The sequence below is a fragment of the Amyelois transitella genome, chromosome 7 (genome assembly GCF_032362555.1).
Source record: "Amyelois transitella isolate CPQ chromosome 7, ilAmyTran1.1, whole genome shotgun sequence".
NCBI lineage: Eukaryota > Metazoa > Arthropoda > Insecta > Lepidoptera > Pyralidae > Amyelois > Amyelois transitella.
The window spans coordinates 6046405-6061163 of record NC_083510.1 but is presented as its reverse complement, the minus strand read 5'-3'; the positions used below and the strand labels follow the sequence as shown (position 1 = coordinate 6061163).

General features: G+C 34.5%; 1 protein-coding gene across 1 annotated transcript in view; it reads left to right on the top strand.

The window, feature by feature from the left end:
* The window catches only part of LOC106131694 (protein still life, isoform SIF type 1), a 94029-nt gene that overhangs the window by 20467 nt on the left and 58803 nt on the right, over positions 1-14759 (top strand). The window contains exons 17-21 of the mRNA XM_060945207.1: positions 1785-1899; positions 2362-2439; positions 3382-3432; positions 9210-9410; positions 10722-10854. Of these exons, the coding sequence (XP_060801190.1) occupies positions 1785-1899; positions 2362-2439; positions 3382-3432; positions 9210-9410; positions 10722-10854 (578 nt within the window). The remainder of the gene's footprint in view (positions 1-1784; positions 1900-2361; positions 2440-3381; positions 3433-9209; positions 9411-10721; positions 10855-14759) is intronic.

Below are 14759 nucleotides of genomic sequence, written 5' to 3'. Positions count from 1 at the left end.
TTTGGAAGCGGTAGTAGTTATAATTAGATTTATTTATGTATTCTTTATTGTAACAACAAGTAAGCCTATTGTACTTTACAATTTGTAAAGTACAATAGGCTTACTTAATGCTAATAGCATTATCTAACAGTCTACCATTGGGTTAAGCAGAGAACCTTTGTGTGAACATTTAAATGATGTGACGACAATAAGTGATACATTAATTCCAATTTTAAAAATAAATTTATTCTATTCTAAAGGATTTAGAGAATCATCATCGCCATAATAGTGCTATTTATCAAGTAATTATACCTAACACAACTAAAAATATTTTTAATAATACGTATCAGTCACATCAACTCAGTTAGATCAACATCAACATTCGCACAGATCTTTTGAGCATCTAGTTATTATCAAAATAAATAATTAATAAATATATACTGGACAAATTACACAAATTGAGTTAGCCTCGAAGTTAGTTCGAGACTTGTTGCGAAATATTAACTCAACGATGCTTTATTCTATAATAAATACTTATTATTAAAATGTTGTATCCCACTTTTTCAAATCATGAAAAAAGTGAAATACGACGAATTATCTTTACTCTGGGTTTTGTACAAACATACGATATAGTATTCTACTATAGTAGAGTGTCCGGTGGTCGAAGGGTTTAAGGCGCCCGGTTAAAATGCGCAAGTTATGCGTGTGGGGGACAGGTTCAAATCCTACCTCGTCCATGTATCAATGACTCTTTTCTGAATTATGTACATATATTCGAGTGCAAACTGATGCTCTTATGGTGAGGGAAAAACAACGTGACGAAACCTGAACATCCTGGCAACTGATTGTGTAACCATGATCCATTATCAGTTAGGGTTTCCTTGAAAAGGTTTTTTGCTTCGTGTAAAAATCTGACTCACCCAATCCAAGATCGTGGTTGTGCAAGACGCACCCCGAGCTCCTCCCCAGACAGATGACGAATTAATCGCTACTTAACGGCAGGAGGAAAAAGTTTATATTGCCTAAAGGCTGATAATTTTTTAGCATTGTGCATAAATCACACTAAATTGATTAATTAATTACTAACTTATATAAAACTAATTGCGCCACAAGAACGGAACACCTAGGTACTTGAAGCATTTATAAAATGCATACTGGTGTAAAAATTGCCTTTCTATTAAAAAAAATTGTTTTTTCTATTAAAAAAAATTATTTAGTTTTTCATAGTTTTCAGTAATAAAGATAAGAATCGGTAGGACGCGGAAGCTTCATTTTCTTTTTACTAAACTGTAAATCTATCTAAACTGGACTAAAGGAGTGGTGACGGATGAACCTTAAAGCTTAATACCTACCTCAAATCGATACCAAATTAGTTAATCGCTTTTTATACCAAAAAAGAAAACATGAAATACATACGTTTGCAAAAGAGTTAATTTTGACCAACACCTTTAAATTATTATATGTAACTACTGTATAACAAAATATGAAACATAAAAATTGATACATGGTAGCAAAATCTTACTGAAAAATAATAATTTATCTTATAGTCAATATAATTCGTTTAATAAATTTATTGGAAAACCTCGGCAGATCCAAATCATTTTTCCTTTCTTTCACGCACCGTAGCATAGATACTGAATCTTTATCATTTAGAAAGGCTTTAAGTTGGTTGCTTTATAAGCTACTGAATGTATCACAATATGAGTGCATCATTTACTAGGAGATTATAAATACATATAAGTTTTATGAAATATTTATTATTGCATGGTTTTTGAGTGCACACATAAAATGATATTTTATGGCAGGTCCTGCGTCCCAATGCTCTGGTGGTGGGAGCCGTTCTTCCACTTTGCCTCTTCCACACCGTCTTGGCGTCGAAAGGCAGCATAGTGCTAGATCTGATCGAGATGGATACTACAGGTTTGTAATTATAGAAATCACTTTATAAAACTGTAGTTAAAAATTACACATAGTTGTATGGATGAGAATTAAAAATATAGCACTCAAAACAATCCTTTTATAAAACTTTTAATTATCATTTTTCTAAACTCTTCTAACAAACATATTTTTTTAAGCAATTTTTGTTTAATTTTATTATACAGGTAATGTTTTAAAACAGGTTTTATAACAAACGATGATGGAACGGAACTCTTCATATGAGAGTTTAACCCAAATTATTTATTTAAAAGTGCACTTGAATGATATATTAAAATTTTGTCAGAAATTGAGAATTCATAGTAATGTAGAATAATTTTAAACTTATTTAGTATTGTTACTTTGGGCTCCCGTGAAAATTTCCGAAAATTCAGTAATTTGATTACATATTTTGGATAAGGATAATAGATGTCTACTTTTAAGTTAATGAGCATTGTTTTGTTCTAGTGATCGCAATGAGTTGATGCGGGAGCGGGAAAGGGAACGGGAAAGAGAACGTGGTTATTTGAGCGATCATAATACCAGGTTCGTATATATTTACTATGTGATTTATATATACATTTTTTATCGAAGGGAAAAATCCTTTTTACGGATGACCCCCGGGTCTCTGCCCGGGAGAGTATGGGACTCCAAGCACCTAATGTACCAGTAGGTACTACTAAAAGCCCTCCGCGCGGAATGCTTGCTATTTTGAAGACATCATGGGATCGCAAGGCATTCCACAACGATACCTTTTGGCTACCCGGCGCGTCTATGTCGGGAATCTTGCTATAGCAGGTGACCAGTAAATTGCTAGCTGCTCTTTTTATCCCAAGGTTGATATTAGGCTACGAATGTGATTTGTATATTTTAATAAAAATAATAACTTCTGAAATATTTTTATTAAATTTTATAAAAGAATTCCAATTTAAGTTATTACAACTATGTTTTTAATCAGAGTGATCCTTATATACTTATTGTAATAATTTTGCTATTTAGCTACGGAACTCTTTAATTGGCTTAATACTTTTTAAACAAAAACAGTAAAAGAAACTTTTGTGTTTAATGAAACCACCAAGAGCACAGACGTCCTTTAGGAGACCCTCGAAATTTGAGATAATGAAGAAAGTTTAACCATATAATAAACTACATTTATGTAAAGTGTAAGGATACGGTAATTGGCTGTAACGACACGACTGGTTTATTCTAAAATTTAGATATAGGTACGTACTTACTACACATTTCCGTCGAGTTCCATAGATATGATAAAAGAGAGAATGCAGCTGTTGTTTCGTTGTCGTTTCGTTCGTTCGTTATAAATAAAATACTTCTTTGCTTCACCTAATCCGCCATTGGCCGCCTCAGCCGCCAGTTGCATTCCATCGAAACCAATGAGATTTATCAGTTGATCTCTTCATAAAAAGTAAAACGTTTTTTCAATGAAAAATTTAAGTGTGCAGAATTTAAATGAATTTATATTTGTTAAAGGGATCGAGTACGAGACCGCGATCAGGGTTATTTGAGCGATCATCAATCCAGGTAAGGGCACACAGAAATGAGTTCATTTTAAATTATATATTCTTAACATAAATTCACACAGTGCTGTTTCCATAAATAGAATATCGTTTATATTTCCTTAAATATTGAACAATAACAGGCTGGCTAGATATACCTCAGATATTTGTCATTTCATCATGTTGTATTGTGTATGTATTTAACGGATTTTGCCATTTGAGCTCTACGGATGGCCTCTGGCATACAATCCCCACCACTTCTGAACACCTTTTTCTTCGTCCTGGAGTTAGTTCCGGTTACATCCGCACCTCTCTGGAAAGGAGCCCGGAGAACGCCCTTGACTATGGTTCCCGGATTGGGTGAGTCAGGTTTTTACACCAAGCAACTTCCGTTTGACCTCCGAAACTTTTTGCTGGGAAACCTGAACCTGAATTGAATCATGAATGAATGAATCCACACAGCCTGAATATGCAGGTTTCCTCGCGATGTATTTCCTCGCCTCTGTTATTTTGATCTTCAGTATAAGGTATAATAAGATGCTTTTTTTAAATATTATATATACCCAATAAGCTTTTGCTGCGCGTAGTTATATAATCCGCACATATCGCATTTCAAAAGTGCGAACCTCTACGATAGCCAAGACGGCTGGATTTAATGCTAATTTTAAAAGAAAATAATATACCAAAGGTGTTTTCATAAGTGTAATGATTCTAAAAAAGGAATACTAAGGTGCACTATAGAATGAAATATCAAATGAAAGCTGTCTTCTACTGTCTACTGTTTTTGTTAAGAAATTGCATAAAAATTAAACAAATGTTTGGGACGAGAAAGAGGCAAGCGAGTGAATGTTTGTGTCGTATATCCCGGCGTACTTGTATTATTATTTTCACCAACTAAACTTTATTGGTTAAAAACATTATTGGTAACAGAATTCTTTTTTTTTTTTGTTAAGATATTATAATAATTTTGTCAGCCTGACGGAAAATCATTTAAAAATGTGGGTGTGAAACATAATAACTACTAATATTTGTTTAAACTTCAAATTAGTTTGAACTTCATAAATAAGTAAGTATTTAAATAACAAAATTAAATATCTGCTTCACAAAGCATTGTCCTTTAAGTTCACCTAGAAAATCGGTAACAAATAATAGGAAATAATTGTGTAGATTTAAACTTTCACAACTTGAGTTGTTTATAAAGGACAAAGATTATTGAATTTTGATTTCAAAGTTAAAATCATCAAATTTGTTTTATCTTGTTCAATTATAATTAATTCTTACTTTAAAACATCGATTTTATCTCAAAAGGCAATTGATAAGCTTCATTTTATCGAGCTGGCGAGTAAGTAGGTACAAAATAAGCTATTTTGTTTTAGTTAGTATGAAGATGTAGAATTCAATTGCTTTGTCCGGAAGCGACTAATATTAAATATTCACACAGAAACCATTTTTGTGAAAACGAGAACTCTGCTTATTATATTTGTTACTAAAGGGCGTACTTCAGAAACAAATATTTAAGTAAAGAGCGGCTCTTCTTGGTATTAGTATTCCATCGATGTCTCTGTTAAGATATAAATAGACAAAGAAATAATTATGTATCATAATTTTTATGCTCTCATACGTTTCCTTGGTTTTTCGGTTTAATATTTATTTCTAAGGACAGATTTTAAATTGTTGAAAGAAGAAATTTCATCTTATATATAAAATTCTCATGCCACAATGTTCGTTCCCGTACTCCTTCGAAACGGCTTGACCGATTCTCATAAAATTTTGTGAGCATATTAAGTAGAACGGCCAACATTCTATTTAACCACTTAGTTATAAGGGTTGTCAACCCTTAACATTTGTTTTTAAGTAGAAAGTACTTAAAAATTATTTGTATGGCAAAACAACATTTGGGTGGATGGCCCGTGTAAATAGGACCTATCCTGCGGGGAGCGTAACCGAAAAAAAAGAAGTATGAGAGAAGAGAATGGAGGAAAAATATGAGATTATTCAAGGCGTCTAGCCTTGAATAATCTCATATTACAAGACCGTATAACTAGGCAGATTAAAGGTACTCACCAACATCCACCATGCAGAAGAATTCCAGTGAGGCTGACCAGGGCTCTGGAAGGCTTCTAAGTTCTGCCGGCCGGCTATTATAAAGTCCTTGAATAACACTGATTACACCAATTGTTTATATTTACACTTCACAAATCAAAGTAGTATATGAATAGCGACTAAAGAAAACTTATAAAATAACAGTTCCAGTCGAAGATCAATGAAAAGAACGGAGAGGAGAAAAAATCGGAAGATTCCGACATAAGAGATTTTGACATAATATTTTTATTATTTATAACAAAAAACAACACACTAGCGCTCATGCGGTCAGTCAGTCGCTAACCAAAGAGGCCTTCCGCATTATGTTTTAGTACGAGGTACCTCGATGGCACTACCTAAATGGTGCTACCCTTGAATGAAGAACGTAAAGATATGGGTAAATAAAATTAAAATGAAAGGAAGGGACTTATCGGTCCAACCACCGGGACAGCTAGTAATATGTACAATTTTGAAAGAGACCTGACGCTACAACAAATTTTTATAATTTATTACCACATCAATAATGAAGAACGAAAGTCCGTTTGCTCAAATGCTCTAATTGATGATAAAATCAATTTATACAACCACAACAAAACAAATCCGAATATTTATTGCGAGCTTGTTTTCCAATCACGTTGAAGTTATGGCCAGTGCTGAGCTGAGCGAATACGAAATTAGGGCTCTGAATGCTAACGGGAACATTAATCTTGTTTAATTACATCGTGTTACGTACATAGATCATAACCACAGAGCAAGTAAGATCGCGTGAGGAGCCTGAGTGTGCTTCAATACTCTAATACCGATTTCAACGAAATAGAGCCGTTCTCAATTACCCTAGTGTAAATATATGTATGTGCAAATATTTCTCGTTTAATAGTATACCTTAGGATTGATATAACCTGATGGGTTTAAGAAGTGTTATGAAGGACGTCGGAGACCAGTATTATGCCTGGATGTCTAAAGAATAAGAGATATATAACAGTGTAGAAATAAAATACAAGTTGAAGATTTTATAAAGGTCAAAGTTTAATTCATAACTTTGACCTTTATAAATCTTCAGCAAACTTCGACTAACAGAAAAAATGTTTACCTACCGTGTTCGAAAAATGAAGATAAGAAAATGTATTGTGCAACGACTTCCTTGGTAACAAAAAAAGTGATATTTTCATGAATATCTTCATACGCACACTTTAAGTGTTTTGTTGAAAAACATATCAATATAACAGTTACTTTGTTTTTATTTTTTCATTACCTTAATACAATTCTTCTGAAAATTTTCAGAGTTAGTAACCTTAATTTGTAACGGCCTCTGTGGCACAGCGGTAGTATGTACTGTGACACCAGAGGTCCCGGGTTCGAATCCCGGCCAGGGCATGATGAGAAAAGAACTTTTTTTGATTGGCCTGGGTCTTGGATGTTTATCAATATAAGTATTTATTATAATATATTGTATCGTTGAGTTAGTATCACGTAACACAAGTCTCGAACTTACTTCGAGGCTAACTCAATCTGTGTAATTTGTCCCGTATTTATATTTATTTATTTAACTAATATCACTTATTTTTTTAAGAAAATTTTTGTTTACTCCAAGTAAAAATCAACGAATGACTTTTCATATGCTCTTCTAACACTTTGAAATTCACAGCATTGCGAATTTAAATGGCGAAAATGCAAACATACAAAACTTGGAAAATCGCGTAACTGCGTGTGAAAATGTACCAGAACTAATGTCAGTTCAGTTCAACTTGTTTGATAAAGTTTTTCGATTTTACATTTCAATGGGAAGGTCAGGCAATTACAGTGAGCGACTGCCACCTGACTTACGTGACTCTGTTAACGGAGGCGTTTGGGTTTTTTGATGATATTTTCTCTAACTCTATATATACGACTAAATATTCCATGTATTAATTCTGATATTATTAAGATGGAAGTTTTTATTTTTATTTGTAACCAATAAACTCAAAAAGCACCGATAGGCAATTAGCATGGTAACATAGGCTACTAGTATTCCCGAGAGCGAAAACCTGGGCAAAATGCTTGTAAATCGATTAAAACATTTAAAAATCTCATTAGCTTATTAGTACCAAGTGTACCTTAGCGCGTGTTAGTAAATACAAACATAGTGCCTCCGTTGCCTTCAGCTAAACTTGAAACTTCAAAGTTCCTTTTCCTCTCCAAACATTCATTAGCTTTATTATTCTACGTCGTAAATAGACGACCGTTTGAGATTCGTACGTGTTCTGGGTGCGACCTTCTAAGGCAACCGCTGAATTGCGAAAACCCTTCACATCATTACTAGAATCAATTTGATTATCGTTAATGATTCAACCCATAAAAATGCGTTTGAGCGAATCGTCTTTCGATTTGGAAATCGGTTATAATCAGAACATAAGACGATTTGTTCCTACTTTTTACAAAGATTTGATTATTGGACACTTTTAAAATAAAACGCAAAACTACAATAAAATATAAGTATAAGCTACGGTTGCGGTTAAAATATAAAAATTTTGATTTATATCTTATAATCTTCCAAAGAATTATAATACTAAAAAACTCAACAAAAGTGACGTATGTTTATTGATATTGGTATTTGATAAAACAGTAAATTGATTGGATAATACAACATAAAGTATCTAATGGTATATTTCGTCGAGAGTTATGGCTAATATAACGCAAGAAATATACATATCTAATGAATGATAATGAAATGGAACGTACAAATATTTACTTCCATTAGCGATAGCTTTTAGCTTTACACAAGATGCCAATGGTGCCTCTGTGAGGTATAATATATTTTTGTTTGTAGGCATTCCGGCAGATATCGATCGCATATCCCAGTTATTTTCGTAGGCTTTTTCGTCGTGAATGCCCGAGGGAATTCCTCCTCCCGATTCAAAATTAGCCGATGGATACAGAAACGTTTTTCTGCAAATATTAAATATGAATATTTGTATGGAATTCTTATAAATTAAAATAACTTTGGAATATAAGGGAAATGTTCTTTAATGCGATATATATTTTGTTGATGTCACTGTTGGATAAGTTAGAATGGTAATAGTTAGAAAAATGTTTTGTTTAGTGATCCGTGATTGAAGCGGCATCAATGACCCTATCCAAGAAAACTATAACCTTTATCTAAATGAAAATCAGTCAGTCAGAGTGAAAAAATCTCCGTGATACTTTTTGAAAAGATGTGTTACCAAGGTAATATAAGCTTTGCGACCAAGAAGTTTACACAACTTGTTAAAACTTCTCTTTTCCCAACCAACAATATGACCTATTCTACTAAAAACTGCATAAGTATGAAAACGATATTATTTATGAACAATTTTTTTTAATAAGCTACTCTGTTAAATTGAATTTAAATACGTAATGGATTTAAAGCTAGCGCCGTTAATCTGACACGAAGCAGCCGTATCCCGCCGGGTTTCACGGCCATGTCCATTTCGAATTAGTTTATCCTCGGATGACTCCTGCCTCTTATATTAGCAGGCATCCGTCACTTTGGTCCAAATACCGAGTTACGTGACTGCCGTGTGATTTCCCCTTGGGTGAACGAAGGGTTGTTGTTGCAGAATATAATTTAACTTTCCAGGTGGTTTTATAAGGGTCCTCTTATTTATTATACAGAAATCTATCAAGAATACAGAAGTCTACGAGCTGCGTGTCTACGAACAATAAGTACCAGACGATTTAAGTTATTTTTATTATTGTCTATAGTTTCGTGAGCGCATCCCGCTGTGCTTCTTGTATCGGCGAGTCTGCACGGGCGGCATGGTACCGACACTCCGATGGTTGGAGGGGTGCTCCCCCACCAGGCCCACGCCGCTCCCCCTGGGACTCCCTGCCCAGCCTGCGACATGAAGGCAGCCTCAATGACTCCGGATACAGGAGTAACCGAGCTGATAGCTTCGAACAACGGTAATTAAAGTACATTAGTAGAGAAACTTTGCGCACGGCATCGTACCGTCGCTCGGATGGTTGGAGGGCATGGTACCTTCATTATGACGGGTGGAGGGGAACTCCCTCACCATGGCCCCAAATGATGTTTTTGTTTTCTCAACCACTGGATTGTAGGTCGGTGACAGTTTAAAGCTGTACTACAGAAAATGGAAATTTGTATGCGATTAAATTCCAGTGGTCGGCGCCTTCTTCCAAAAGATTTTCTGCGAAAGGTTAATAATAATATTTTTTAGGGGAGGCTTACAATTTTTGAAAAAAATGATAAGTACAGATTTAGAAGGGAATAGGGATTTGGATTACGAGTAAGATACGAGATCCAGCAAGAAGTCGCGTGATACTTTAGCACAGATTACTTTAGCTCAAGTATAATATTACAAGGTAACTAGTATAGCTAGTACTAGCTTTCATTCAAAGGAGTTCTGACTATGCGTTGTTGACTGTTATTCAATTATGCAAGAGCTTATTAATATATCATAATATTAATAATATATCATAATATTTACTGATAAAATATCGTCTTACACATTTAGCAACTAGAAAATAAAATTAAAGTATCGAGAAGCTTTTATATTCGTTAGTCAGCATTTATGATCGAGCACTCGATTGGGAAATCAATTCACGTTAAAATATTCCTTCTGGTAATATTGAGATATTATATTGATTACGTGTATTACCTTTGATGTATGTCGAAAGCAATTTGCTGAAACCTTTCCCAATTCCAATATGATTAAAAGCAAGCTGACACTTTTTAAAATTCTTTATTTTAATAGCTTAATTTATAAAAACTTAAATGTAAAAAAACTATGTGGGAAACCACAATAATACATAGGTTAAAAAGGAAACAAGCCTGTCCATATCTAAAAAAGAATCAAGAGTATCTTCATTAGTTATTTTATGCGAATAATCAATAGAAGAAAGTAAGAAAATACATTTATGTATTTTTATGAATAAAATAAATTACCCGAGGTTCAACATAGGCTATCGTTTTTATACAAATTCCTATGGCAATAGGAAAAACGGGAATTTAATACTTCGGAGGCACCGTACCAATTGTCATCATCAAGTAGCAGTAGTAAAGTCATGTTTTTGTATCGCTAACTTTTTCTATTAGCGCCAGATTTTTCTGGCTCCCTCTCTAGCTCAAAAAGTCAAGTCGAAAAAACTGTGGATTTATCTATACTTTTTATAAGCAAATAGTAATCCAGCAATGTCTATCTGTTTGATTTCACAAATATTTTTTATAATCAAGCAAGTGTCGTTTTGTTCCAGTAATGTGTTCGATCGGCAAGACAGCGTGCGGTCTGAGTACACGAGTGACCGCGAATCCACTCGGTATGGCATCGTGCAGCAGGCTTCCATCGACAGCACCGACTCAAGGATCTGTTACCTGACTTCCAGTGAGGTAAGTCATTTTCTATCTTCTTTTATATAAAAATCTTCCATTACTGGCTGATAGACCAAGTACAGCCGAAAAAACTGGGCGAAGGAATTTTATTTTGGCATGTAGGTAGGTTCTCTGAGGAGTGTCAGTGAGCACCGGAACGGAAATTAACAGGATTTTTCGTAAAACGTATACATCTTCATTTCTTAAGGGGAAGACAGAGCCAGAAATCTGCAAAGACTGAAAGGCTACGTTAAGCTGGATTGCTTAATGATGGAAGTGAGATGATCATTAAACTTTGTCTTATAATATAATTATTTTACTTTACACAAATTATGTGAACAGCGTAAAGATTTGTAACCAGTCAACTAAGCGGATGATGTAGAGTTATGGAAAGGTTATATTTCTTTGGTTGATTCGGCGAAAGAAGACATGAGAACCTGTGTTGTTTAAGATGTATGATTAATGTCTATGAAGAAAAAGAAATGGAAATATGTATCTGCCTACGCCTCCAAAAGAGAAACCACAAACCAATTTTAAAGCCTTTCTCGTTAACAAAAAAATATTCCAACGCAACGCAAAGTAAAAAAAACGGCTTTTGCTGAAATTTAATACAGATATGTCAACATATGTATCAAAAAGAGCGGTTTTGGATATCCCACGGGAGCAAAGTCCTGCAATGACGCTTTGATATTGGTTTTTCAGTGGTGTATGTCGACTAGAACAAAAATTACGCCCATTTCTTGGAGGGGGTAGGCTTGATATTTATTCTTGCTACGATCCCTGTGTTCTTCTTTTGCTTCATCCACATTAATAACTCATTAAAAAAAATCATATAAAAAGATTATATGAAAAAACATTGAGATTTAATCTAATTAGTCATTGCTAGTAGTTGTAAAAGATATGATTTTGCTGACAATGTTATGAAACTGAACAGGCAACAAATTATACAATGCATTAAAGACAGACTTGAAGAAACTTTATCTGAACAACAATAATTGCGATGAGTTTATTCCCTTGTAACCTATAAACCTATTCACCGTGATCAAAGTTTATGATTGTTAGTAGTCTAGATGTTTGTTTTCATTTCCAAAAATCTTGTTTCTTTTACACACACACGGTTCAATGAGATTTTGCTAGTAAATATTGCTTTAAAACTATCTACGTCACTTTTTTGGAAAGGCTTTTTAAGTTAATCAGTAAATGAAAAGGAAATTAGCACAAATGTATACTTATATAGTACAGTGCACATTACAGTCATGTCATCATGTGTTTATCACGGCGTTTAATTGATTTTTGACTTGGTATAAACAGATGAGTAGGTATGGATGAGAACGTCGATGGGGTGCCCAACTAAAAAATCCTAACAGTAAGTAATGCACAAGTTCAAATTCCCCCGCGACCGCGAAAGCTGACAGTGTTAAACAGTTTACCTGCTTAACAGCAATTCATTTGTTTAATGCATTATCGTAACTAACTATGATATCCATACTCCTTTCCTACTCCGCGAGAATCGTACTTAATATTTAATATTTAGGCGGTAATAAATTAAAATTTAATTTTTACGAAAATAATTAAAATTTAGTTATTACTAAGTACCATTCTCAATATTGAGTTAAAGTTATTTTTGTTACTTAATTAAACTCGTGTTTGCAATGGATTCTCTTTTTCAATTTTACATCATAGACTACAATGCTGCAAGAAACTGCATCCCGTTTACATAGACATTTGCAGCTGACGTTAAAAGCTGATCTAGTTCCAGATCTAATTGAGATCGGAGCTGATCGGGATATGCACGGAATAATCCCTGAGCCAGCAATCCAAATCCATCCTCTTTACAGCTTGAGGTAAATTGCTTCGCAGATTCTGCGCGCTTACTTCAATTATCTTGTGTTCGCTTCGTTCGTTACAAGTATGGAGAATGTAAAGGGCCTGTAACATTTTCAGTGACATAGATAGGCGAGTAATGAAATTTCTCATGTCTGGTTTGCTGTCTGCGAAATCATTATTATTTGGTGTGCCTATAGGTATTTACACATTTCTCTCTCGAAAAACCTGTATATTCGACGGCGGACATATAACATCAGGTAGGTTAAGAAAGGACTTCGGTTGAAGGTTTCTCTCTAATCTTTGCGCCTACCCTCCACTATAGTGCTTCAGGGCCTGGGGTCCGCTTTCTTACATTTATCCTTTCGCTTTGCCCGGTCTGCGGCGTCTTCAGTTTTCAGACCATTGGCGCGCATATCTACTTTAACGACATCAAGCCAGGTTTTCTGCAGCCTGCCCCTTCTATCCGGGCCCAGCGGAGGTGGCAAAGCAGCGGCTCCGGTTCAAGATTCTGTAGGCTTAAAGTCATTCTGAAAATGTTACGGATTTCTTATCCAAATGTTTTGATCTTGACCCAGTTCCACGATTTACGCGATTATAGACTAGCTAGCATATTATGATAAATAATAGAAAACAGCAGAGAAAAAAAATTATTTTCGAATTGAAGTGACATATATATTAAGAAGCTTCACTCAATTTTAAAATAGATGAAAATATAGGTACGGAATTAATTAAAACAAGGAATTTTAAATATTCCGAGGTAAACGTTTTTGCTAACAGCATAAATCGATACACCAACCCGGGCCAGCTAGTAACTTGAGCTTCGCTGCTCCTTTTATGGCTTGAATAACGTACATTGAAGGCGAGCCAAGCTTCTGAATGTGTATTAAAATGTAGCTACGCTGCTCTGTATGCCTGTTCATATTATTCAGGCATAATATACGATCCAATATGAGTGTGCACATATAAGAGCTACGTAATATACCGGACGAGTAAGTGCCCTACCTATTGTTGATCCGGAGAGCTGGGGGCTCGGTCCCGATCGGTCCCCATCGGACGAGACTGCGCACAGCGGCGCGCGTCGCTGCGCCCCGACCTCATACAATCACATCCTAAACGTAGCTTCAAAAATATTACTTTGAGGTTAACTTACAATACAATAAATCGAGACTATTTCCAAGTTTCAAATGCTTAGATACGTCGATAAATAGTCGTGTCGAATGTCGCGAAAGAGAACTTTGAATCGGAAACTGAGACGTTTTGTTTGTGTAAATACAAAGCTTTTACTGTCAAGTGCACGGACAAAGAAGATTCACGTCGTCCCTCGCTACGTTTCGCTCCATCATTGAAACTTAATCTCCATGGTTGTTACAGGAAAGACTGTCCTAGTTATATGTTTGTGAATTTTCGCATTTTATAAACATATCCTCTGTGTCAAAGTGAAGTCAATTCTACGGCCTAATGTACGAGTGAATTGTTGACATTGTGTACCAATAATCAAGTTCATGTTACCTTCAACATAGAAAAAGAAAATTTAATTAGATAAATTTATATTCTATTAGAGTTCCTGCTTGTACATGCTTGATCCACCTGTGATATTTCGTCTTGTTGATTAAATGTTGACTTAGTGTGTTACTTCTGAAGCTGCCAATGTTTACTATTATTAAACAGTTTATTGTAACTCATAGAGTGTTCAATGTTATTCTCTTAAGAGCAATTTTTACATAATAGTCAGATTATTGTAGCTAATATTAGGATAAAACATATTGAGACTTGCGACGCACCGAGATTTTACTACTGTTGGTTATATTTATACGAAACCGCGTTAAATTTGCAAAGAAACTGAAGCTGTTATGAAGGTTATTGTATAACTGCATGGGGGCCATCAAATCAAAGAATGCTGCATTTTTGGAGGTATTGTTTACATTATTACATTATGTAGTGCCTGAATCCAATGCTTTATTTATTTCCAGATTACTTAAAAAATGCAGCGACTTTCTGGCTATTTCATTTTCACTTATAGAATTATTGCCTTGAATTCAAAAACATTAAGATAAATAAATAAAATTTTTATTCAATATCATAATCAATAAAGATTA